Here is a 24,563-nt window from a genome sequence, read left to right as displayed (position 1 = left end):
TGATTCTTTGTTTTGTCATGGCATTATACGTTTATTTTCGACTTATGAGTTTGAATATCTCTCTGGTATCATTACCCTCTCTTACCTTAAAAAAAGACGTCGTGTTTACGCTTCAATAACCATGAAATAGATGCTCTATATACTATTTTGTATATTGCAATAGTTGACATAGGCCGTTTTGAACTAAACTGGAATGATTTTTGTTCAAAATGTGATTAATATAATCGCAGATTTTTGTTGTTTGTTCTGGTTACGAATTTCCCTTCTGGTTACTTTTGACAAATACTGAACACAAATTCGAATACAATCTGTTAAAATGTAGTTATGCACTTTTTACAAAAAAATGTTTTAAAAGTCAGAAACAAATGGGCGAGGTATCTGAGACTTCTTAGTCCACCAACAGATTTATGGCCCTGATTTGCAGGATTTACATTCTGCTCACGTCCTCACATTTTGATCAAATATTATATGTATAACCGATGATTTGAAGCCTTTCGGGCGCTCCCTCAATGTGTCACTTAACTGGTGTAACTTACACTGTAACTTTCACTGACGCCAAATGTTTGTTGTAACATGAACGGCGTTATTTCTGTTGATATTCGAGTAAGCTGACTTCATTGTTTATTTTAATGAGTGCATTAACTGAATGATTTATTAATTTAGTTTTTGCACTATCAAAGTTGTCATTGGCTGATTGTCATAAAATTGGGAGGAGCTTAGACCAGTGCTCTAACTTTCATCTTTGCAGTTTGTTGTTTCATTTCTGTCTACGCATTTTGTGCATCAAATGTGTTTATATTTTAAACGCTTTATATCATATAACAAGAATGTGTCCTCAGTACACGAATGCCCCACTCGCACTATCATTTTCCATGTTCAGTGGACCGTGAAATTGGGGTAAAAACTCTAATTTGGCATTAAAATTAGAAAGATCATATCATAGGGGACATGTGTACTAAGTTTGAAGTCGATTGGACTTAAACTTCATCAAAAACTACCTTGACCAAAAACTTTAACCTGAAGCGGGACAGACGGACGGACGGACGAACGAACGGACAGACGGACGGACAGACGGACGCACAGACCAGAAAACATAATGCCCCTCTACTATCGTAGGTGGGGCATAAAAACAAATAATATAACTTGTAAGGTATGAGTTGTTCATTCCTGATTACGTTTTTTTTCGTTTGGAGTGTTTATTTGCATTTGTTTTTCCGTTTTTTTTATATAGCTGACTACTAGTATGTGGTATTGGCTTTGCTAATTCTTGGAGGCCGTACGGGGAGCTACAGTTGTTAATTTCGGTGGCATTTGGTCTCTTGTAGAGAGTTGTCTCATTGGAAATAATACCCCATTTCATTATTCTTATAATAAATATGTTTCGCTATTTCAAATTTTAATAAATCAAAACAAATACATGTAGCATACAATTGTAAAAGTGATCTTTAAACCCTATACACTTTCATTATATAAAAAGTCATTATATTATGCCATAAAAAAAAATGAAAAAAATAAAAAACTTACTTAACTTCAAGGGTAAATATATAAAAAAAAACACCCAGAAAGTTCTTAATATAACACAATTAAAAGCTCAAACACCTCAAATAAATGAAAAACAACAGTCATATTCCTGACTTGGTACATGCATTTTCTTCTGTAGAAAATGGTGGATTAAACCTGGTTTTATAGCAAGCTTGACCTCTCATTTGTATGACAGTCAAAACCATTGATCTTATCAACCATTAAATGCAATTTATATGCAAGAAGTTTTTACATTACACGTAACCATGATAAAAACAATAAGAAAAAAAAAAGGCAAAGATAAAAACTCAACAACATCAACAATAAAGGAAACAAAACAAAATACTCTATCAGATGAAAACAATTTCTGTATATATTATCAGAGCATATCGCAAACAAGAATGTGTCCAAAGTACACGGATGCCCCACTCGCACTATCATTTTCCATGTTCAATGGACCGTGAAATTGGGTAAAAAATATAATTATAATTGATTGGACTTCAACTTCATCAAAAACTACCTTGACCAAAAACTTTAACCAGAAACATGCACTTTCATTTTCTATGTTCAGTGGACCGTGAAATTGGGGATAAAAGTTTAATTTGGCTTTAAAATTAAAAGGATCATATCATAAGGAACATGTGTACTAAGTTTCAAGTTGATTGAACTTCAACTTCATCAAAAACTACCTTGACCAAAAACTTTAACCTGAAGCGGGACAGACGGACGAACGAACGGACGGACAGACGGACGGACGAACGGACGCACAGACCAGAAAACATAATGCCCCTTTACTATCGTAGGTGGGGCATAAAAATGCAGGTGAAGTATATAACATTGTATGAAAATAAACAGCTGCGCCAAAAGCGCATGATACGCCCTTCATGTTTTCAAAGAATCAAGTTCAATAACTTCTCAATGTCATTTTAGAAATTTATAAAAATCGAAAGGGAGCCTACGTCAATAGATATAAACAATTCACCAACGTTTTAATTCGTGAGACCTGCCGTGAGAATTTTTGAGTTCTTGTCCGAAAACTGGAAAATCACCCCTTTTTTAATAAAAAAAACCCCCCATAACTCGGAAACATAAAATATGAAATGTATAGAAATTGAATGAGAGCTCATATCAATGGATATAACTAAATGTACTTCACTAAAATCTCTTGCAAATTAATGAAAGCTTTTTTGAGCTTTTGACCGAAAACTGAAAAATCACCCTTTTTTTCAAACGGACAGACGGACAACGGCATACCATAATACGTCCCATAAATGGGCGTATAAAAAATATTATGCCCCAAAAAGAATGCACAAAATAAGCAGTATTCAGCTGTAAAATCATTATAATGTATAACAAAAAGAAATTTTAAACACTGTATAATATCATACATTTACTGACAAGTTTAATAATTCTGACAAACTAAAAAAATAATGTAACAGATAAATGTTCTCACTGACGTTTAAATATCAAACTGAGTGACTAGTCGATAGTCGTCTTCTAAGTTTAAGATTTTTTAAATATAGTACAATGGCATTACAACGCGAAAATATTTGTTTTATTGCCGTCATAAGCGGTTCGGAAATTTTACTTCTGTCTTCTTGATGTCCAAAATTTATATCTATATTTAATACCAAATGCAATACCAAGCAAACAATACATTTGATTAAAGACACACAAGTACTAATGAAAAAGACATCGGTGCATTTTTTACAATAGAAACAATCGACATTGTAGCAAAATACCCTCATTTGCAGAACGAAAGAAAAATAATATCAAAGAATATTTACAGCATCGTCAGCAACAGCCAATGATTTTCATCATTTATGATAAATATAGAAATATACTGACTGTATCTCAATACGCCTTAAACAAATTAGAACACTAAGCATGAGTCAATTATGTGAACACACGATGTTTGGTTGTATAATCATTCGCATAAATTATGAAACAATAAATTTCTACGCTAGCTTTTCACCACTAAGATCTAACTATGAAAAAAACATTCTTAATATTTAACAGCGTAGTATTCTTGAGAGCTCGCTCCAAGTTTCATAATGTATGAGAAAGATCATATAACATTCTCCATTCGTCTTTTCCTTCTTAAGCCATCCGCTAGTTGTTCTTTAAAAGTAATTTTAGCCTCCTCTGAATCTTCCCACGTGAGGAAGTCGTGCCTTTCCATCTTACGCAGCAATAACCTCGGAACATGTCTGGCGGTTAGTCCATCAACATTGACAATCAGAATATCAGAAATTTTGCCTTTTTCCAGTAAATCAATCGCTGTAATGATTTCAAATTTGTATCGCTCTTTCGCCATGTATTCTTTTGTAAGTATAATGAGTACAGTTCGACTAGCTTCCATGTTCTCTATGATGTTATATACTTCCGCTTTTCCGGGTACGGCGTCTCGGTCCTCGAAATACAATTTAAATTCACCACCGAATTTTTCAGTGTCAAGGTCTCCGCTGTCTATCCCAGGAAAGATATTTTTCAAAACCCATTGATAGTTGTCACTGGCACTAGAAATATATGCATCGTACTGATTAACATCGCCATTAATTTTCTGATAACCGCCCCTTCCGGTGCCACTAGACCGTTTCAATGATCGCCGAATTCTATACCATCGAAGTTTGATGTACCAACGCCTTTTGTACACCAAAGCAATTACTATAACAAAAAGAAGAAACCCACCTGCCGCTGCACCTATAATTTCTGCTGTTGTAAACCAGACACAATTTATTTTATGTCTGTCAAAAGAAAGAAACTTTTTTCCGTGCCATTCTTGAGGCGAATTGCAGAGATATGTTTCGCTATGTAAAATCATAATTTCTGTTGTATTCGTCCAATCACGGAACCATCGCAAATCGCACGTGCAAGCAAACGGGTTCTGGCGTAGATCAAGAGTCTTCATTTTCTTAAAGTCCCGAACAGATGACGAATTGACAAGCGCTATCATATTTTGACTTAGATCAAGATTTTCTAGTTTGTAAGTTCGTTTAAATAAGTTATCTCCCCATGTTGATATCTTGTTCGATCTCATAGTTAGATTTTTCAGATTTATCAGGTCTTTGAAAAGTGGATCCGGAAGCTGTGTCAGCTGATTGTTGGTCAATTTCAATAAGACAAGCTTGTCCATTCCAGCAAAGAGTTCACCATTGACGTCTCTAGCAATCAAGGCACCAAGCTGATTATTATCAAGGTGTAAATACCTAAGCGATGTAAGTACTTTAAAAAGTCCCACAGAACAGGATGAAAAAGCATTGTCAGCCATGTTCAGATACTGTAGAGATGCCATTGACGCAAACAGACTGTCACCGTTCGGAATTTGGTTAATGTTATTTTTATTAAGCTCGAGTGAAACTAAAAGAACGAAAGATTCGAACAGTCTCCCAGGTAAGGTATGTATCTTATTATCCACGAGGTGTATCTTTTTCAAGCTAGTAAGACCATAGAAAGCATCCTGTTCAAGCTTGTGAATCTTATTACCGCCCAAGTATAGTAACTGTAGTTTTGACAACTTCTTAAAGGTATTGTCTTTCAACGCCGAGATTTGGTTGCCATTTAGATATAACTTTTGTAATGATGGCGGTAGATTGTTAGGTACCTGGGATAGCTGATTGTCGTTTAGGAATAACCTTGTTAAGGCATCGAGTCCTTCAAAAGCACTGTCATCTATTTTGAAAATGTTCGCTGTACTTAGGTCTAAGCTGATCAACTTCTTTAAATTTGCAAACCCCTTTTGAGGTATACTGCTCATTTTGTTATTTTTCATACTAAGGGTCGTTATTGACGTATTCTGAAGCAATTGAAAGGTAGAAGAGGGCAAAACTCCACCAAGAGTTATATTATCTATATTCAAAGACACCAGGCTTGATCCTACAAGACCATGGAATGCCATTTCTAAATCTGAACTGGTCAACGGATTATAACCTAGTTTTAGGGATGTTATATTCTTCAGCCACTTAAAAGCGCCGGTAGATATCTCATCAATTTTACTCCTTGTTACTTCCAGCTTTCGTACATCTGAATTTTGCAAATTTTTAAAGGTCAAATCATCAAGTTTCCTGATTGCGTTATTACTTAAGCCAATGTCGTTAATTTTCTTCAGGTCCTTAAACTCGTTCGGAAACGTTGGATTGGAAATTTGGTTCGCCTGTATGTAAAGACTTTTAAGACTTTTTAATTTCCCAAGTCTCGGAATCTCGGACAAATAATTACCGTCCAAGTTTATTATCTGAACTGAAGGGGTGTCTTCAAATGCATCGGGCTGTATTTTTTGAATGTCATTGTTGCTAAGATAGACCTGTGTTAATGAGGACAAATTAACAAATGTTCTGCTTTCTATCACTGAGATCTTATTGTTCCTAAGATACAACTTGGAAAGCTTGGGAACAACGCTACCATCAAATGTGTTAGCTTGCAATCCTGCAATTTTGTTATTGTCCAGCCAGACATATCGAAGGTTTGGTAAAACGACATTTGTAGAAAAATTCACATGTATTAAATTGTTGTGTGTCATATATAGTTTCTCAACTGACTTTGGTAGCCTGTCTGGAATGTTTAGAAGTTTATGTCCTTCACAATTTACCGACGTCAATTGTTTGTTACAGAAACATTTCTTCGGACAAATGTCTTCCGCCATGACACTAGTGACTAGCACAAGAACGAATACTATCAAATGGAACATCTGAATATAAAAAAGATACAAGCATTTACAAAATTTTAATATAGAAAATGTAGAAAAAGAAACTTAAGGACTAAACCATTAAATATCAGTCAGAGAATAATCATAATAGTAAGGGTATATGTTATATTTTAAATTAATTGTGAGAGCAGACGACTTAAATTGATCTTTGGCAAACAGAGGTCAATCAAACAATTGATCAAATTATAGAAACATTAAAGGGAGCTACCATTTGTTACCATTTGTTTTTTAGGGGGAAAGGGGGCTAGGAGGAAGAGATTTTTCCTTCACTTTTTTAGTTGTAATCTCTGTCCTGCATCTTTATTTTTCACCTTGTTCGGTCTTGTCTATTTTATTGATTTATTCTAACTTGTATTACATAAATTCACTAACTGTCATCATGCTTTTTTTAAAGGAAGGGTTAAACTATCATTTCATTATATCCAAGGTTGCGTTAGTTCTAAACGTTAACATTTACAACATGAAGGAATGACCATTTGATATAAAAGTGGGAAAGGGGACAGAACTAATTTTTCAGGTTTTGGAGAAAAGAATTTTTCTTGTTCATTTCTACTAGTTTCTAGCCTGGCTTATTTATTGTCTGAGTTGTACGCACCTATTAGGCCATAAAAATTCGTAAGGGTTCCACGGAACCCAGTGTCTCGCCTACTTTTGCTGTTAATCGCAGACTCAACAAAAATGAGGAAAAACATCAATAAAAATTTCCCTCTCGATACTGGCTTTTGATTGAAAGAAGCTTTCAAGTTTGGTAAAAAATCCGGGATACGTAGTTTATGAATCTAATAAATGTTTTATAAACTTTAACTGCAGACTGTATGTAATGTTAACTGGAAGAAAAACTAAGTCCATTTATAAGTAAAATACGGGAAAAGTGATTTTTTTCTTTACAAAATTTACTTCTGAATAATATCTTAATATGATCAGAAACAAGCTTTTGTCTAAGTTTGGTAGAAATCCAGGATAGTTTAAGAACATTATAAAAATTTTAAAAACTTAAACCACAGAGTGAATGTTTTGTTACTGGCAAAAAAACTAAGTCCATTTATAAGTAAAATACGGAAAAGTGGAAATTTATTTTTACAAAATTTTCTTCTTGATACTATCTTATGATCATAAACAAGCTTCTGTCCAAGTTTGGTACAAATCAAGGATAGTTTATGAAAGTTATTAAAATTTTAAAAACTTTAACCACAGAGTGAATGTAATGTTTCCTCGCAGAAAAACTAAGTCCATTTATAAGTAAAATACGGAAAAGTGGAAATTTATTTTTACAAAATTTTCTTCTTGATACTATCTTATGATCATAAACAAGCTTCTGTCCAAGTTTGGTAAAAATCAAGGATAGTTTATGAAAGTAATTAAAAATTTAAAAACTTTAACCACAGAGTGAATACAATGTTTCCTCGCAAAAAAACTAAGTCCATTTATAAGTAAAATACGGAAAAAATGGAATTTTATTTTTACAAAATTTACTTCTGGATACTTTCATATAATCATAAACAAGCTTCTGTCCAAGTTTGGTAGAAATTCAGTATAGTTTAAGAAAGTTATTAAAATTTCAAAAACTTTAACTACAGAGTGAATATTTGTGGACGCCGCCGACGACGGAATGCAGGATCGCTTAGTCTCGCTTTTTCGACTAAAGTCGAAGGCTCCACAAAAAAGAATAGGTTTGTTTGCCCAAACGCTACCTACCCAGAAAAAAGATGCCTACTAAAATTCTTTTATTGTCCTGATTTGAAGAAGTTTTTTTTTAATCAGATAGGCATGAAGACTAATAAACACCCGATACTTCAATTTCTCTTTTTGAAAAAAAAAAAAAAAAAGAAAATGCCTACCTACCTACCCACTGTCGCAACCTTTGTGGCCTTAAAATGCATGTATCGTGTTATGCCTAATAATCAAATATATATCCCGTCTAGAAGATTTTTTTCATAAGCTCTAACGGTACCATGCCAGGATGATCATTACAACTTCCAACCAAAACGCATAAATTATTCCGAAAACAAAATGGTCGTCTTCTTATTTGAAAAATTGAAGTTAAAATTGTAATTAAATGCTTCAGATCAAAAAATGCAATTTCATTTATAACAGGTTTCAACTGAAATAAATTATGAAACTGTTACAACAGCCGAACCGGTATTGCTTGTTCACTAACTTACAATCACAGGCACTTGTCTCAGACAAAATAAATCCTTTATACCTTAATTTTTATAAGTTGTATTAAGGTATATAGGATTTTTTTTCTGAGACAAAATGTAGGTCTTGTGGAGAGTTCACTTGTCTCATTGGTAATCATATTCAAAACATCTTAAAATTTTATGTCTCAGATTTTAGTAAAATAAAAATGGTATACAACTTTTGCACGTTGAATTTATATCTAAAATTTAAGAGAAAATAACCTTCATCTCTTTTTTTCTGAAATATATCGATTTGAATCATTTCAAAATAGGGGAACATTTGTATAGAAAGCACATAAAATCGGCGAAAAACGTTCATAATTTTGTTTTAAAATCATGATGTTTTCACTTAGAAATGCTTAGTAAAACTATACAACTTTGAATAAGTAATACCTTCAAAACGAAAATATCAATATTTCAAAAAGTATAATAAAGAAATACAACTGTTTTTTTTTTTCGATTTCAGTTTAAGTTCATCGAGCCGAGCCGGAGATCTTTGAAAATTAGCAACATCAAAAATTGGAAAATTTAATATAATTTTATCTATATTCTAATGTTTGCTACTAGAATCACAATAGCGATATTTTCATATAAAAGGAAATCTTTGTCTATACATAACTTTGCAGTGTTCTAGGATTTTTTTGGCACCTTGACTTACCACGGGTAAGATCAATAAAAAAATTACTTACCCACATCTAAAATTAAAATTTAAAAACTTTTATGACATGCTTTAAATTATATGTTGTGAAGTTTGTCTGAACAAAGCTGGATTCGGATACGATTGAATTTTGTACAAAATTTAAAAAAAAAACGATTTCTTACTAAATTTGACAAATATGTTATAGTTATTACTATGTCATTTATTAAGAGCTATAATAAATGCAACTGTAAGTTTATTTTCCTCCGATGACAAGAAAAAAAATCGTTTATGTCCCGATTTAAGCACCAGTTATCAATCCGGATTTTCCGATTTTACCGACACCGTGACCGACTTTTAGAATGATAGGAGAAGAATGTGGTCTCTTTTGCGCTTGATTACACCTAGTAAACGAGTGCTTGAATAAAAGCGCCGATAGACATCGACAAAATCTTCGATCTTTTATCAAAGTTTTTTCTCGTGATTTAATAAAAATAAAAAGCAGATATGGGAAAATTGAAGAGGACCGGGAAATTTCAAGAGTTTTTCGGCTTCCCCGAACTTGAAAATTGACTTACCACCGGGTGACAAAGGCTAAAAAATGACTTACCCGTTGTCCTAATCCACTTACCCCGGGTAACGGGTAATGGGAATCCTAGAACACTGAATAAGTCATGAAATACAATGATCACTCACCTCTACAAAGATTGATCAGTCTTTGCTTGATTATAGACTTAAAACACAACTTGAATCCAATAGCTCTATCTAAACGAATATATGACATATATATATAAAAGAGGGTTAAATATCATTATAATGAAAGTGAAGTGTATAAATCAGAAAATAAAGGTAACATAAAACTATTAGAGAATGATAAATGTATTGTAAATTACACGTTTACTGATAGACAACAATGATAGAGACTTTTAGTAAACAAAAAATAGTTAAGGATGTACTTAGGTGAGGTTTTGGAATTTGTGACAAATGTTCGGACTCCTTGGTGTTTTTCCATACAATACAATGTAAAATATTTTGCCCCATAACACCCATTTATTTTTTCACATAAGACTAAACAGCTCATAAAAGGTCATTTACCAAAGTTTTAGAAGATACTTAATTTTCTTTCTTTTGTTTTGAGACCCAATAATACCAATGCAAATATAAGGTAAAAGTCCGAGTCAGCCTTTTCCCGCCATAATTTAATTCTCAAATATCTCGAAAAGGAGGTCCATGACCTATCAATATTTTTAGCTTAATATGTTTATCCTTAATTGATGCTCTACCAGCTTATAGTATCAACTTTAACTTCTTAATTCATTAATTTTCACCTAACCTCACCTAAGTACATCCTTAAAACGAAAGCACATTTCTGCGTGGGTGGAATCAAAATAAGCATGTGCACTTGTAATTTAATCAAACCGGTCAATGTTTCATCATTTGAATGACAAATAAGTGCCCGAGATAAAAAGGAATTATATTTTAGTATTTGAATCGTTATCTTTTAAGTAAAAATTGAAGAATTTGCTTTTACAGACCTGAACCTGGAAATAAAAGTCTTTTTGAAGGGATCTGCAAGTTTTCGTTGGCCAGGTTTTAAGTTTAATTTGTATATAAAATTATACTATAAAAAGACGTTTATGTTCAAGTTGTTAAACTATAAGCAAAATGAATTTAATTTACCTTTTACTACATAATAATATTTGTCAATATTTCGGTTTTTTTTTCCTTGTTTTTTTCTTACTTCAATAACAAGGAAAGGCGAATTCTTCACGTTTTATATAAATCCTACCATATAGTTACAAATTATTTGATATAACACTTAATTTGCTTTTTTTCACTACATGTACTAGTATTAAATCATTTATGTTCATATTTTTGTTTAGACATACCATGTATACAATGCAGTCAGGATTCTACTTCGTCAAAATTATCTCTCCATTACGCCAGTTAATTTTCACAATCGTAAAAATGGAAGCCATTGTAGGGATGACGCGCTACCAATTTTGCTCTTGAAAACCGATAAATTTATCCGCATAGCACCATTACGATCCTACAATCCTTATATGTCAGTTGTATTTTAAAAGACAACTGTATCTACTAGCTAATGTGCATCAGTTAATGATTTTGTCTGCATTGATTCAACTTTAAACTATTGTCTAATCGGTTGTCAGATGGAATTTTTGAAAATTCACAAACAATTAAAAAAAATTCTAATTAAATATTTCGTGGAAGGGCAGACTAGATTTTTTTAGTGGTTGAAGACTGTTTACCTTAAGTTATTTATACACACAAAAAAATATTTTTTTTCGATGATATGCATTTTCATCATCCAACTTGAAAGACTGTCGTCAAGTACTTTTTAATTTAGTAAAAAAACACCTATTCGAACACACCTACTCTGTTTTTATGATTCATTTATAGATAGGTATTTCACTTGACCCATATATTTCATCTTTTAGTACTGACGTGTGATTGTTTTATGTTATAAAGTCAACCTGTAGGTTTGATATTGATTGTTTTATGTTATAAAGTCAACCTGTAGGTTTGATATATAGAAATGGTAGAATCAGAAGCGAGATGATGTATCAAATATTCTTGCTTTGTACGTTTCCAAGACAACATATTTAACCCAAACACGCCCTAACATAAAAAAGGTGCACTCGATTTTCTTTTTTCGATACAATTGTTACCCATTTTTTAGAATTTTTCTTGAGTCACATAATAGAAGGGCAGACACGTAAATTACTGAACTAATAGATTGATATGTTCTCCGTCCGTGGTAATTTTTTCCAAAAAATCGGTGGTTATGCATTTTCTACATCCAACTTGATAGATACCCATGTCGTCGACTTGATATCTAATTGTTATGCTGAAGTATGTAATAGATAAATTGAAATCTTATGCAAATTGTGTTTTTATAATAGAACACTTCGTAATTGAGAAGAAAATTGTTATTTCATTTTTTTCTATTAACTTTTAAATTTTTTGTTATTATAGTAAACATTACAGTAAGCATTTGTCGCCTTCTCTAACAAAGAGCTACGATGTTTTTGTTCTAGTTCAGCCGGGTTCTCCTGAATGTACCTATGTACAGTCAATTTCAAGAGATGGTACTGATCAAAATATACACGCATTGCACCAATAAATAAATAATTTGACGTGATCGTGTTCCGAAAAAAAGATACATGTATTTAAGAATAAAAAAAAAACTCCGTCAAAGTTAAATGGATCCATCATGATCCTTATCACAGTTTAAACAAAATATTGAAGGTTTATTAATTTGTGTCATTTCTTTTCGTCTTCATTATTAGAACAAAAATACAGAATGAAGGCTTATAATTGTTAATTTCTGTGTCATTTTGTCTCTTATGGAGAGTTGTCTCATTGGAAATCATACCACATCTTCTTTTTTATACTATAGTTGATTGCGAGAGGTCTAGGGTTCAATCTAGGGCTGGGTTAAACAAAAGACTTTAAAACTAAGATTTGTTGCATCTCCCCTAAACACGGACATTTAGGTGTGATAATAAAGACTAGTTGACACGGATGTATTATAATGTTTCCTTTAATTCATGTTTTTGGATGTGTTTTTTTTTAAATCATAATTTGTGAACTAGTACATAAACCGCTAAATTTTGTTGGTCTAGTCAGAGTGAAACATGGTTCATATATACATACATGAATGTTCATAAAAATGGAAGTAACAGGACATCCTCCCATTCAGCGTTTGTGATCAGCATCATGCATGAGTCACAGTGAATATTTGAACTAAAAAAAAGGGGGGCATTAAACATGTCACCTAGCCACAGTTTGTTAGGTATGTCGATGTACCCAGTCTTCACCACGAACTGTTAAATCTACAGGCCAAGAGCTCAATTTTTGTTAAATTTTAATTAGATTCGGTTGGCCGGAAGACATGATTTTTACAGGCCCAAGAGCAATTTTACAAGCCTGGGCTGCCACTCAGCGTGAAGACTGTGTACCATATAGATATTTGAGTTATTTTACGTGGTAGCGTTACACATTTTATTCCCTCATCAGTCTTATTGTAGATATTACCAAAAGACAAATTAGTTTTCTCGTTTGAATTGTTTTACATTGTCTTATCGGGGCCTATTATAGCTGACTATGCGGTATGGGCTTTGCTCATTGCTGAAGGTCGTACGGTGACCTATAGTTGTTAATGTCTGTGTCATTTTGGTCTTTTGTGGATAGTTTTCTCATTGGCAATCATACCACATCTTCTTTTTTATATTGGAAATAACTTCAAATGAATTTCCAACAAAGCATATTTAAATATTTACAATAAGCATGATGAAAGGGTACAAACGATTAAAACGATTAAATTGCACTGAATGAAAAATTTATTAAGGACTAAAATGCAAGATAACGTTGTATTTATTGCTGAACAGGTGAGCAGTTTAGTTAAACACTTAGTCTACCACCTTTCTTCATCTGTCCTTTTAATACCCGGTGACAACGATATAAAAAAGAAAATGTGGTATGATTGTAAACGAGACAACTTTCACAAGAGACCGAATGACACGGGAATTAAGAACTATATAGGTCACCAAACGGCCTTCATCAAGGAGCATAAAAGGTTCTGAAATGAAAAATGTAAATAACCAACGATGCCTTTTAAATAACACAACCGGGTCCAAATGTACTATTCGGTATGTCTTCAGTGACGCTAGAGATCGACTTAACCATGTGAAAACTGGACCAAATACAATCTTTACAGAGGTAGAAGACCCGTAAAATAAGTAAATACCAAAGTATATTAGACCAATTTGAAAGGCACACAATAAAAACGGGAAATACATTCTGAAATCTTATGCGAAAGCCGTTCTTCCCATTTACTAAGTATTGACGAACGTGTAACAGAGGGAATGATATAGGTTTTCCTAATCTGCATCTTTATAGACTCAGTATACATGCATAGATCTTCATTTTTCACTTATTTCCAAAGTTATTATACTAAAGTCAAAATTGTGCAAATTCAAAATTTAGGAATGCCAGAATATACTTGTGACATGATCTGACAGCTTATTGCTTCTGAAGAGTATTTTAAATCATTAATAGAATTTACTTACCACTTCTGCATGTTCTTGTCTGTGAATACCATTACATAATACACACAGTGTACCTTATCGTATGTATACGGAAAATCCCAATTTTTAAATGTCCAGCAAGGTCAAGTGGGTTTTCCGGAATCCCCGATAGCTTGATTTATATCGTCGCTTGAAAGATTACATTTAAAACATGGAAAATACCATTCAATCGTTATGACGTGTCTGACAAACCTGTAACTAACTGACTCATAATCTAGGTCAAGTCGCTATGTAAAAATAGAAGTAAACAAATATTATAATGAGTGAGGATTTTCAGAAAATCCAAAACGAAAGTAACCAATAAGCGGTCTGAAAAAACTGGCAAATATACAAATGTATTATATTTTTTAAAGGACATTATTTTTATTACTCCGGTGCTCAATAACAAACTTTTGGTAGACATATAGGTGACCTTCTGCTGTTGTTTTTTTTAGCTCACCTCACCTGAAAGGTCAAGTGAGCTTTCCTAAATCACTTGGCGTCCGTCGTCCGTCGTCCGGGAGGATTTCTTTTTGTCGAGTATCAAGTATCGAGTAACAAAAAGCGAGTATCGAGTTACAAAAAGCGAATATCGAGTTATAACAAGCGAGTATCGAGTTATAAAAAGTGAGTATCGAGTAACAAAAAGCGAGTATCGAGTTATAAAAAGTGAGTAGCGAGTTATAAAAAGTGAGTAGCGAGTAACAAAAAGTGAGTAGCGAGTTATAAAAAGCGAGTATCGAGTAACAAAAAGTGAGTAGCGAGTAACAAAAAGCGAGTATCGAGTTATAAAAAGTGAGTAGCGAGTAACAAAAAGTGAGTATCGAGTTATAAAAAGTGAGTAGCGAGTAACAAAAAGCGAGTATCGAGTTATAAAAAGTGAGTAGCAAGTAACAATAAGATACTTTTCTATTTTATATGAATGCATTATAATCCATTGCAAAGGATATTCATTTTACTTCATTAATTTAAATTGATATATTTTGTTTACCATTTTGAAAGAACTAATGTTAAAGTAATATACTAAAATATATATCATTCTTATAAATGCAGTACGACTGTGTAAGACCCCCATGGGTATTTAAGTTTGCTTACACCCATCTCGCTGTGTCAAAGCCACCTACCTTATCCCTAGATGATCATGTGTCTACATTAAACTATAAACGGAGACATCTTTATTGAAATAGTATGTAAGCTTGAAATTTCCTATTAGTATAAATAAATAATAGTGAAAACCTATCTGTAAAACTACACCTTTTCTTTACAATTAAGGATCTAAAAATAGATAGAAGGAAAGAATTTCACTTTTCAAATTAAATTTTGAATTCGTAAACTTATGACAAAGTTAATAATTTGTTATCCTCAATTGGAACTTTAAATAGTAATTTTTGGATTCAAAACCTATGCGTGACTGTAATTTTTGCTCTAGTAATGATATAGTAATGATATAGGTGATGAATTTCATTACACAAACAAGAATAAGTTGACCTGCTAGTGTTTTGTATTGGAAACAACATAACTCTGGGGAAGACTGAGACTTTAGTTTTAATTTTTATTTGTATATTGGTATCTAAATGAAAGATTTTTCATAATTACACTTTGTATTTTATGAATAAATTTACAAATTATCTAATTATGGGAATATTCATCAAAACGTTTAACGATAATTCAGGAAACATATACTATATCTGTATTAGTTTTGTTAAAAAATGCATGTTAATATTGGATCTGCAACACATCTTTACTTAGATCATGAATCCTAAAGACAGCTCCGAGATAATTTAGTGTTATTCTTATAATTATTATTAATTATTCAATTCAATTTTGTTCAATGTAATAATTATTCGTTAAGTATAAGAATAAGATGTGGTTTGATTGCCAATGAGACATATCTCCATCCATGACAAAATCTCTTCGATGTAAGCAATTATAGGTCACAGTGCAGCCTTCGACATGGAGCATTGACTTATGCCGCAAAGTAAGCTGTAAAAGCACCCTACACATGTAAAACAATTCAGATGAGATTAAACAACACCCAGATTTAAATACGAAATCATCAATGTTAAAACATATATGAATTACAGTAACAAGAGACAACAAAAATCATAGGCTCTTTACTTGGGACACGTAAATTAGGTAACCGTATATATATATTTAGGGAGGTTAAACGTATGTGCAGGATCCGTCCCCTTCCTGTAACATAGGACAGTGGCGTTACCGCACAACATAAGAACAACCAAGTAAAACTCTGAAGAAAACGGCTTTTAAGTTTTAAACTAAGCAAACTATAAACAAATAATCAGGTTAGATGACGGAATAAAAACATTTATCCTGGTTTAGAGTAATTTCTCGCAATTTGATTGGCTGATATTGTCCTAATAAATTGCAGTACAATTTTTGATTACGTCAATAGGAATTATCTCCCTTATTTATTATGTCAATTGGAATTATCTCCCTTATTCAGAAAATCCACTGAATAAAATCGAATGGAAAAGACTAGTAGGAATAAAGATCAAGGAATACTGGAAAAATGAATGTCATAATGAAAAAATGGAAAAAACATCACTTAAATACATAGAGATACAGAACAATCCATTAAATGAAGCTCACAATATATGGAAAGTGTAAAAAACAATAGTAAAGATGTAAAGGCAGGAGAAATAAAAGCAAGAATAAGTACTCAAACGTACATATTCCAAGCCAAAAGAGCTAAGTTCGATCCGAAAGTTAACCCGATGTGTACAATCTGTGAACAGGGAAATGAAGATCTAGAACATTTTATTCTACACTGCAAAGAATTAGAGCAAATAAGATCTAAATACTGCTCAAAAATTGAATTGACAATGGATGAAATTGATACCTCAACATACAAGAAGATCATACAACAAGGGAATTTACTGCAGCTCATAATGGACTGTACTAGCAAAGACATAAACTGTTACTCAACTGTGTATGAAAGCATTGAAACTCTGGCTAGAAATATGTGTTATGAGATGCACTTGCTGCGCACAAAAAGGATAAAAAACTTGATCACAAGTACAGTATAAGCAAACTTTTTAAAATAAAACAGTTCATTACTAATAGTATATCATCTTACTATTTTATGACTTATAAGTACATGTATTTAAAAATAAATCTTCTCTTTTTAAAATTGTAAGATATCAGTTATAATTTTAAAGAATAATGACAAAATCCCCATATAGTAAATTAAACTGTGAAGAAAATTTATGTATATAGATAGCTTAAATTTTTCCAAACCCCAACCATTTTACATAAGTTTTATGAAATATAATTTTCATTATAGTTCCTGATGTAATTATAGCACTCTTAACTAATAATTATAAGTAATTTTAACTTGAGACCATTTTAATTCTTATTTGTAAATATATGCAGTTGTCTCTTAAAATTTTCTTACAACCCAGCACATATGAATTATTATATATCTTTTAAAACTTTTTGATGACAATCCTATGAATTAATTATGATATTTATCATTTAGTGATTATTATAACCAAATTCAGTCATCTGTATATAATTAATTGTTTCCTTATGTTTTAAGGTGTACATAGTTGCTAAAACTATACCCATTGGGTAGTGCTCCACAATTAATGGAGGAATATACAAGAAACTGAACTATACCATTGACCTTATAAAAAAATGTGTTGCTTTATCGTCCTAATATTTTTTATTTTTTCACAGTTTTAGATCAAATATCTAAAAAATATTTGTCCTATTATTGAATTTAATAATATGTAACATATCAAAATCAGGATAAATTCGTTACACAGTGTTGAATTGTCCTAATACAGAATTCATCGGGTCAATAAAATTCATATCGGGTTTGGCTTCCGATATTTTTTTATTGACCCGATAAATTCTCGTATTAGGACAATTGCACACTGTGTAACTAATAAAACAGTACCCCCAAAACACTCAAATCCAGATAAGATATATCATTAAAGGATTGATTTCACAACAATGGTAAACATGTGCCAATGTAAAATGATCAAGTTCTTCCAAAATTAAAAAAGATCAATTTAGTTCTTCCAAAATATTAAATGCTCAATGCACAATTAACGACTACCTTAGTTCTTCCATAATGAAGTCAGAAGAACAAAAAGTATTAATGATATAAAGTTAAAGCAAATATTAATAAAATAAATAAAGTAAAACGACTATAAGACCTTTGCAATGAATTCATATAAAATAGAAATGTATCAAATTGTATTGAAATATTTCAAGAAGTTAATTGAAAGCCTTAAGAATTAGTAAGTAATGAAAAGGGAAACAAACCATGAGATGATCATTCGTTTAAATAATAATCTTTATAAACATATAAATGATAGCTTTTGTTACTCGATACTCACTTTTTATAACTCGATACTGGCTTTTTATAACTCGATACTCACTTTTTATAACTCGATACTCACTTTTTATAACTCGATACTCACTTTTTATAACTCGATACTCACTTTTATAACTCGGTACTCACTTTTTATAACTCGATACTCACTTTTTATAACTCGATACTCGCTTTTAGCTACTCGCTACTCACTTTTTATAACTCGATACTCACATTTTATAACTCGATACTCACTTTTTATAACTCGATACTCACTTTTAGCTACTCGCTACTCACTTTTTATAACTCGATACTCGCTTTTTGTTACTTGATACTTGCTACTTGACTAAAAGTAAATCTCGTCGTCCGGCGTCCTGCGTCCGTAAACTTTTACAAACATCTTCTCCTCTGAAAATACTGGGCCAAATTTAACCAAACTTGGCCACAATCATCCTTGGGGTATCTAGTTTAAAAAATGTGTCCGATGACCTGGCCATCAAACCACGATGGCTGCCATGGCTAAAAATATAACACAGGGGTAAAACATATCTTGGCTTATATCTTTAAAACCAAAGCATTTAGAGCAAATCTGACGTAGGGTAAAATTGTTGATCAGGTCAACATCTATCTGCCCTGAAATTTTCAGACAAATAGGACAACCTGTTGTTGGGTTGCTGCCCCTGAATTGGTAATTTTAAGGAAATTTTACAGTTTTTGGTTATTATCTTGAATACTATTATAGATAGAGATAAACTGTAAACAGCAATAATGTTCAGAAAAATAAGACCTACAAATAGGTCAACATGACCAAAATTATCAGTCAATCCCTTAAGGAGTTATTGCCCTTTATAGTCAATTTTAACAACTTTTTCGTCATTTTTTGTAACTTGTACAAAATTCTTCTTCTCTGAAATTACTGGGCCAAATTTAAACTAACTGGGCCACAATCATAATTGTGGTATATAGTTTTAAAAATGTGTCCGATGACCCCACCTACCAAACAAAATGGCAGACACATGAGACATGGCTAAAATTAGAACATAGTGGTAAAATGCAGTTTTTGCTTTATATCTTTGAAACTAAGTCCTTTAGGGCAAATCTTTCAAGATTTAAATGTCCATCAAAAAAAAATCTATCCCCTCACAAATTTTCAGATGAATCCTACAACCCGTTGTTGGGTTGCTGTCCTAAAATTGGTAATTTTAAGGAAATTTTGCAGTTTTTGGTTATTATTTTGAATACTATCATAGATAGAGATAAAATACAAACAGCAATATTGTTCAGCAAAGTAAGATCTACAAATAAGTCAACATGACCAAAATTGTCAGAGAACCCCTTAAGGAGTTATTGTCCTTTTTTATAGTCAATATTGAACAACTTTTCGTCATTTTTGTAACTTGTACAAAAATCTTCTTTTCTAAAACTATGGGCCAAATTTAACCAAACTTGCCCACAATCATTACTAGGGTATCTATTTAAAAAAGAAGTGTCTAATGACCCCGCCTACCAACCAAGATGGCCGACATCAGTAAATACAGTAACAGGTGAGCGACATAGGCTCTTGAGAGCCTCTAGTTCTATGGTCGGCTTATTTTTTTCTTTGACACATTTCCCATTTCCATTCTCAATTTTATAATATATAACTTCATGTTTATTACGTCGGGAAAAGGGGGGGGGGGCGGATTATTATTATTCCATTATTTTTATAATTTTTATTTTTTTTGCCTATTTTCTTATTTTGTTAATAGATATATCACCACCATAATAGGAAGAAATTTGAAGAAAAAAAGGAATGACAGGAGTTATATGAGTAAAAAAAACCGCAGGATTAGCAACTTGGCCAAAAAAAAAAAAGCAGGATGACAATTTATGTAAAAAAAATCATGATAAACTAAGAAAAAAAAAAGGCATGACCGAAAAGAGTAAAAAATAAAAAGGCGTGCAGGATAGAGATTGCAATAAAAAAACATGCAGGACAAAATTTTTCATCCTAGTCCCTCCCCCCCCCCCTAAAAATCAAATGGTAGCTCCCTTAATACACATGTTTTCTTTGATTTTGATTCCTATTTCACAGTCCACTGAATATAGAAAAATGAAAGTGCGAGTGTTGCATCAGTGTACTATATATGCATATATGGACACATTCTTGTTCTAAATTATTTTGATCCATTTTTCTCTATAGTCTTTACTTTTCGGGGCCCAATTTTAACTACTATATAAATCTAATCCGGACCCTCAAATATTACATGTATCAGTCAATGAAACAACATCAAAAACGACTTTACAAAACAGTTTAAACAAACGGTCTTCAATATATGAACCAAGGAGACGATATGATACCAATAAGACAACAAATTATATCCACTTGAGTCTAACTGATGTGGACACATTTACAGATGGAAGTCACCAACCCTTGAATCCATGACATTAATGTCAATCATGGTGTTTCCTAGTACTTTCCTATTGTATAATTCCTGTTTCTCATTAGTAACATGCATTGTATCCTCTTCTCCATCTTGTGGTGCATGTCAACATAAAATTATATAAATTATCATTGATCCTCTTAGGCATGTTCACATTTTATATATTAAGGATGTACTAAGTCGAAATGTAAAAAAAATAAACAACTTAAAATTGAAACTTTAAGTTGTGGGCAGCATAATTACTTTTGGAAGAAAATGAGCTTAAATATTGATAGGTTTTAAAGCTTCTTTTCAGTTCGAGAAGGCTGACTCGGACTTTTACCATATATTTGCATTGGTATACATAGGGAAAAACAAGAAGTTTTCACCTAAGTACTTCCTTATATTCATTAAATAGGATTGATTTGTGGTCCCGACAAAAAAACAAAACTCTATTAGATATTTCGAGGAAGAAAGGTATTTTAAAGGACACGATCACGAATTAGTTAATCGATATAATGTGTCACAGCATAGTATACCAGAAGTGTCGTTTGATCTGTGCATTCAACTTTTCTTTTCACTGTGCAATTAAACAACTTTATTTCAATTTGTACTTTGATGTTTTTTACCACACAATAGCGTATTTCTGAAAGTTTAACCGATTAATACACTTCAAAGAGTATTCAAAACGGCATTATTTTGTAATTCATCACGAGGAATATCGGATTGCTACCTATAACATGTATAAGATAATTATATATTACGAAATGTTATGTATTGTCTTTCGTTACATCGTCCTGAAATAATTACCACTGGACATGACGCACGCATCAGTCAATAGACCTTTCGATGCAATTTTTCACAGCGTGTGAATTTTCAAATTTTGAAAAGTGCCTTTATCAGCACTGTCTATAGCATTGAAAAAGCTTTAGCGTTCAACTTGGTTCTTTGAGTTAATTAACTGTTTTCAATTAATATTATTTTCACATCTGTGTTCTTTCGTTTTTATATGTTCCTCGGGCATTGTACGTATTATGGTATACCAAAGTTTGGTTTGTTCGTCTTTCTCTCTGTCAACACTTCTTAGCGATAACTTAAATTTACTTTAACATGTTCCTTGAACACATGCGGATTGCTTTTTTTCGATTTGAACATGACTGTGTTTGCTACATGTTTGCTGTTCTAGAATTACTGGACTTTACACGTCGGATTTACGGCAATTTCTTCACATTCCTCACTTTACCAGTATGATCGGATTGATTTCCAATATACCCTTCTTTATTGTTGCCTTTGATTTCCTTTTCGAAGTTTTGTTTTATTTTCTTGTTTGTCTTTTCAGAAGTACGAGACATTGTTTGGCATAGGCCATACAAAGAATATTTTTGTTTGCCCTAAACCTACCTATCCAGAAAAAAGCTGGCTCCTAAAAATCTTATGTTGTCCTGATGTGAATTTCTGTTTGTTTAATCAGATAGGCATGACGAATAAAAAATTCTGACACTTCAAAGTCTTTTTTCTGAAAAAAGAAAAAGCCTACCTACATACCAACTGTCTCTACCTTTGAGTAGTGCTTGTGCAAACAAAAATATTTATAAGTGTTGTCATATTAAGTTTATTTTTCATATGTTGTACAATGATACATGTAACTTGATTTTTCGTCAATTTATTTATTGTAAACTTTACAATATTGTTGGAATTGGTGAACACAAAAAAATAATATGCCGTGCAACTTAAAAGTGTACTGGTTTATCATTCAAGAGTTATGGAACTTTCACCATCAATTCATTTTAACTCTTATACTGAGGTAGACGAATCCAGTCTTTACATGATTAAATTGACTTTTGTATGTACAAAATAAGCCAGACCGACCTTCTATTGACTTCATACACCCACTGCTTTCGTTTGGGTTAAATTTGCATTATAACATCAATATAACGCTGAAAAATACCTTTTCGGTGAATACACAGTCACTCTTTTTAACTTAGAATACACATGCAGACATGCTATTCAATATATATCGATATTAACCGAAACGCTTGGTCTACAAAGTTTCATAAATTTCTAAAAATGCACTTTTAAAATAGTATTACATATACTCTATGTACTATATATATACCATGGTTATTACGAGTTAACATATTTAAACAAACGAATCCGAAGGATGAGTTTGTTTAAATGAGTAAGACACATGGTATATAAAATTTGTAATATAAAAAAAATGATTGACAGCTTCAAGATCTTCAACTAATATTGGAAATTGATCACGTTACAGTTTTATCCAATGAAATGGAAGCTCGCGCAAGCCAGTCACTTTTGCGCTTCGTGTATGATCGTCTGTATATTTCATGAAATAGAACCCCTGAATTTGCAGAAAGTAAAGAAAATGTCGTATTTAGTTTTGCGCCCCGTGTATGATTGTAGGCGCAGGTAATTTCATAATGTCATCAGACTGAGGTAAACAAAAATGTCGGATTCCACGACAAGGATTAAATAATTATTCTAATGACGGTAAGAATTGATTTTTTTTTGGTTTTCAATGTATCATACAAATTAATCATATTTTACAGAATTTTCATCTAATTGAAAAATGCTTTTCTTCCGTTATTTTATTAGATTATTTATTAAAACACAATTTTAATGATAAAACAATATTTTAACAGTGGCGGATCCAGGGGCGTAGATAGTGTACGTCCCCTTATCATGTTTTTTCACAGATATTTGTAGCCGATATTTATTCCTTTTTGTATAGATACCCCCCCTTTTTAAATCGAAATTTAATTGCATTTTCGCAAAGGAAATGATAGTTTTACATTTTATTTTTTTCAAAACTGAAAGAAGAAACATTTAGTAATTGTTTACAAAATTAAGGAAATTCGTAACAATCCTATATAGTTTGAAAAGGGTTTCTTGAAATGTGGTACACATAATTATTGCCTTTTCTTATAAAATGAAAATAAATGAAGATCTTGACCTTTTAGTATGTTTTACAGCTTCCTAAATATTTTAGAGGCGGATACATTTAAAAAAAAAAGGTGGAGCTTCAGCCATGGAATAACATGAAAATGAATATGTTATACCATGGCTGAAGCTCCGCCTTTTTTCCTTTGGATTCTAGTCGAGTTGCATATTTAATTTGCAAAGTATGGTACAACATAAATTTGCATATAATACACCATGGTTTTCCCTCACCACACTTTTTAAGCAAATTATTTCATAAAAACATCAAAGGAAAAAAATCCAATTTATGTTACAATACAAAAGGGAGTTTAAAAAAAGAGGGACTGGCCAACCTTATTCATTTAATACGACGTACTCAAATGATAAAATAACATGACCTCCTCATAATATATTCGTTTTTTTTTTATCTCTTTCCTTTAATATTTTGGTCATAATGTTATATGAAAAGATAGAGAAGATACCGAAGGTCAATAAACATAAAGACAACAGCTAACAGCATGAAAAAAAGATCAAAGACGAATAAAAAAAAACCACATTCCACCAAATATTAATTTACACAGACAACTAAAGATTGAATATCACAAACTGCACAAAAAAATTGGATTGAACGTTACGAAATATTCGCGACGTTGTGTTACGCTTATATGTACGAACATCGTGCTTAACGTCTATGCATTTAATATATTTTATTAACTTAAAACACTTCCGAACTCTTCAATGATTCACAT

The 24,563-nt window shown here is 32.0% G+C and overlaps 1 protein-coding gene across 1 annotated transcript; it reads right to left on the bottom strand.

Annotated features, from left to right (window-relative positions):
• Nucleotides 1-1,379: 1,379 nt before the first annotated feature.
• LOC143080201 (uncharacterized) lies at nucleotides 1,380-14,350 on the bottom strand. The gene is made up of 3 exons (XM_076255926.1): nucleotides 14,137-14,350; nucleotides 9,740-9,808; nucleotides 1,380-6,208 (listed from the first exon to the last, which is right to left on the bottom strand). Exon 3 carries the CDS (start codon nucleotides 6,206-6,208, stop codon nucleotides 3,590-3,592), a length of 2,619 nt encoding a protein of 872 aa, XP_076112041.1. The 5' UTR covers nucleotides 9,740-9,808; nucleotides 14,137-14,350; the 3' UTR covers nucleotides 1,380-3,589.
• Nucleotides 14,351-24,563: the final 10,213 nt, after the last annotated feature.

This window comes from Mytilus galloprovincialis, chromosome 6, assembly GCF_965363235.1.
Source record: "Mytilus galloprovincialis chromosome 6, xbMytGall1.hap1.1, whole genome shotgun sequence".
NCBI classification, from domain to species: Eukaryota; Metazoa; Mollusca; class Bivalvia; order Mytilida; family Mytilidae; genus Mytilus; species Mytilus galloprovincialis.
Note: the sequence above shows the minus strand (reverse complement) of the source record. Positions and strands in the feature narration are given on the sequence as shown.